The sequence below is a fragment of the Myotis brandtii genome, unplaced genomic scaffold (assembly GCF_000412655.1).
Source record: "Myotis brandtii unplaced genomic scaffold, ASM41265v1 scaffold915, whole genome shotgun sequence".
NCBI lineage: Eukaryota > Metazoa > Chordata > Mammalia > Chiroptera > Vespertilionidae > Myotis > Myotis brandtii.
Genome location: NW_005371769.1, coordinates 1,097,282 through 1,097,911, shown reverse-complemented (window position 1 = coordinate 1,097,911; position 630 = coordinate 1,097,282). Strand labels below are relative to the sequence as shown.

At 64.8% G+C, this 630-nt stretch overlaps 1 protein-coding gene across 1 annotated transcript in view; it reads left to right on the top strand.

Annotated features, from left to right (window-relative positions):
- COL9A3 (collagen, type IX, alpha 3) overlaps window positions 1-630 on the top strand; it is a 23,239-nt gene that overhangs the window by 4,988 nt on the left and 17,621 nt on the right. The window contains exons 9-10 of the mRNA XM_005885575.2: window positions 92-145; window positions 451-492. Of these exons, the coding sequence (XP_005885637.1) occupies window positions 92-145; window positions 451-492 (96 nt within the window). The remainder of the gene's footprint in view (window positions 1-91; window positions 146-450; window positions 493-630) is intronic.

Below are 630 nucleotides of genomic sequence, written 5' to 3'. Positions count from 1 at the left end.
CACAATCCAAGAGGCTTCTCTCTGGAAGTAGCTGGTCCCCTCACCTCAGGTGGGGGCTGGGCCTGTGCACCTAAGTCATAACATCCCCCAGGGACCCTCTGGACTCCCAGGCCTGCCTGGCCCTCCGGGACCTCCTGGACCCCCTGTGAGTACCGGGCAGGGGCTCTGGGTGACTGCATGGTGGGCTTGGTCCTCTGTCCCCAAGCACCCCTCCCCTGGCCCTCACCCAAGATCTGTACCACACCCCTCCCCGACTGGGTCAGGGGCCGAGCAGAGGGTGGGGATGGTCAGGGCTTCTGTCCTGGTCACATGCCCTGCAGATGGGCCAGTAGCACTCGGCTCTGACCACAGGAGGGATGAGGGCCCAAGGCCCCCAGTGGTCCCTGAGTGGTGAGGATGGGGAGGGGGGAAGGTGGGTTGGCAGTGTCACAGTCAGCCATCTCGTTCCAGGGTCACCCAGGGGTCCTCCCCGAAGGCGCTACTGACCTTCAGGTGGGCATTGCTCGCGAAGGGGCTGGGGTGCCTGTCTTGGTGGGAGGGGGTCTGGCCTGATCCCCTGCCTCAGACATCCATCTGGGGAATCAGCCTGCTCCCTCCCAGAAGGAAGGCAGAGATGGGGTCAGGGCATAG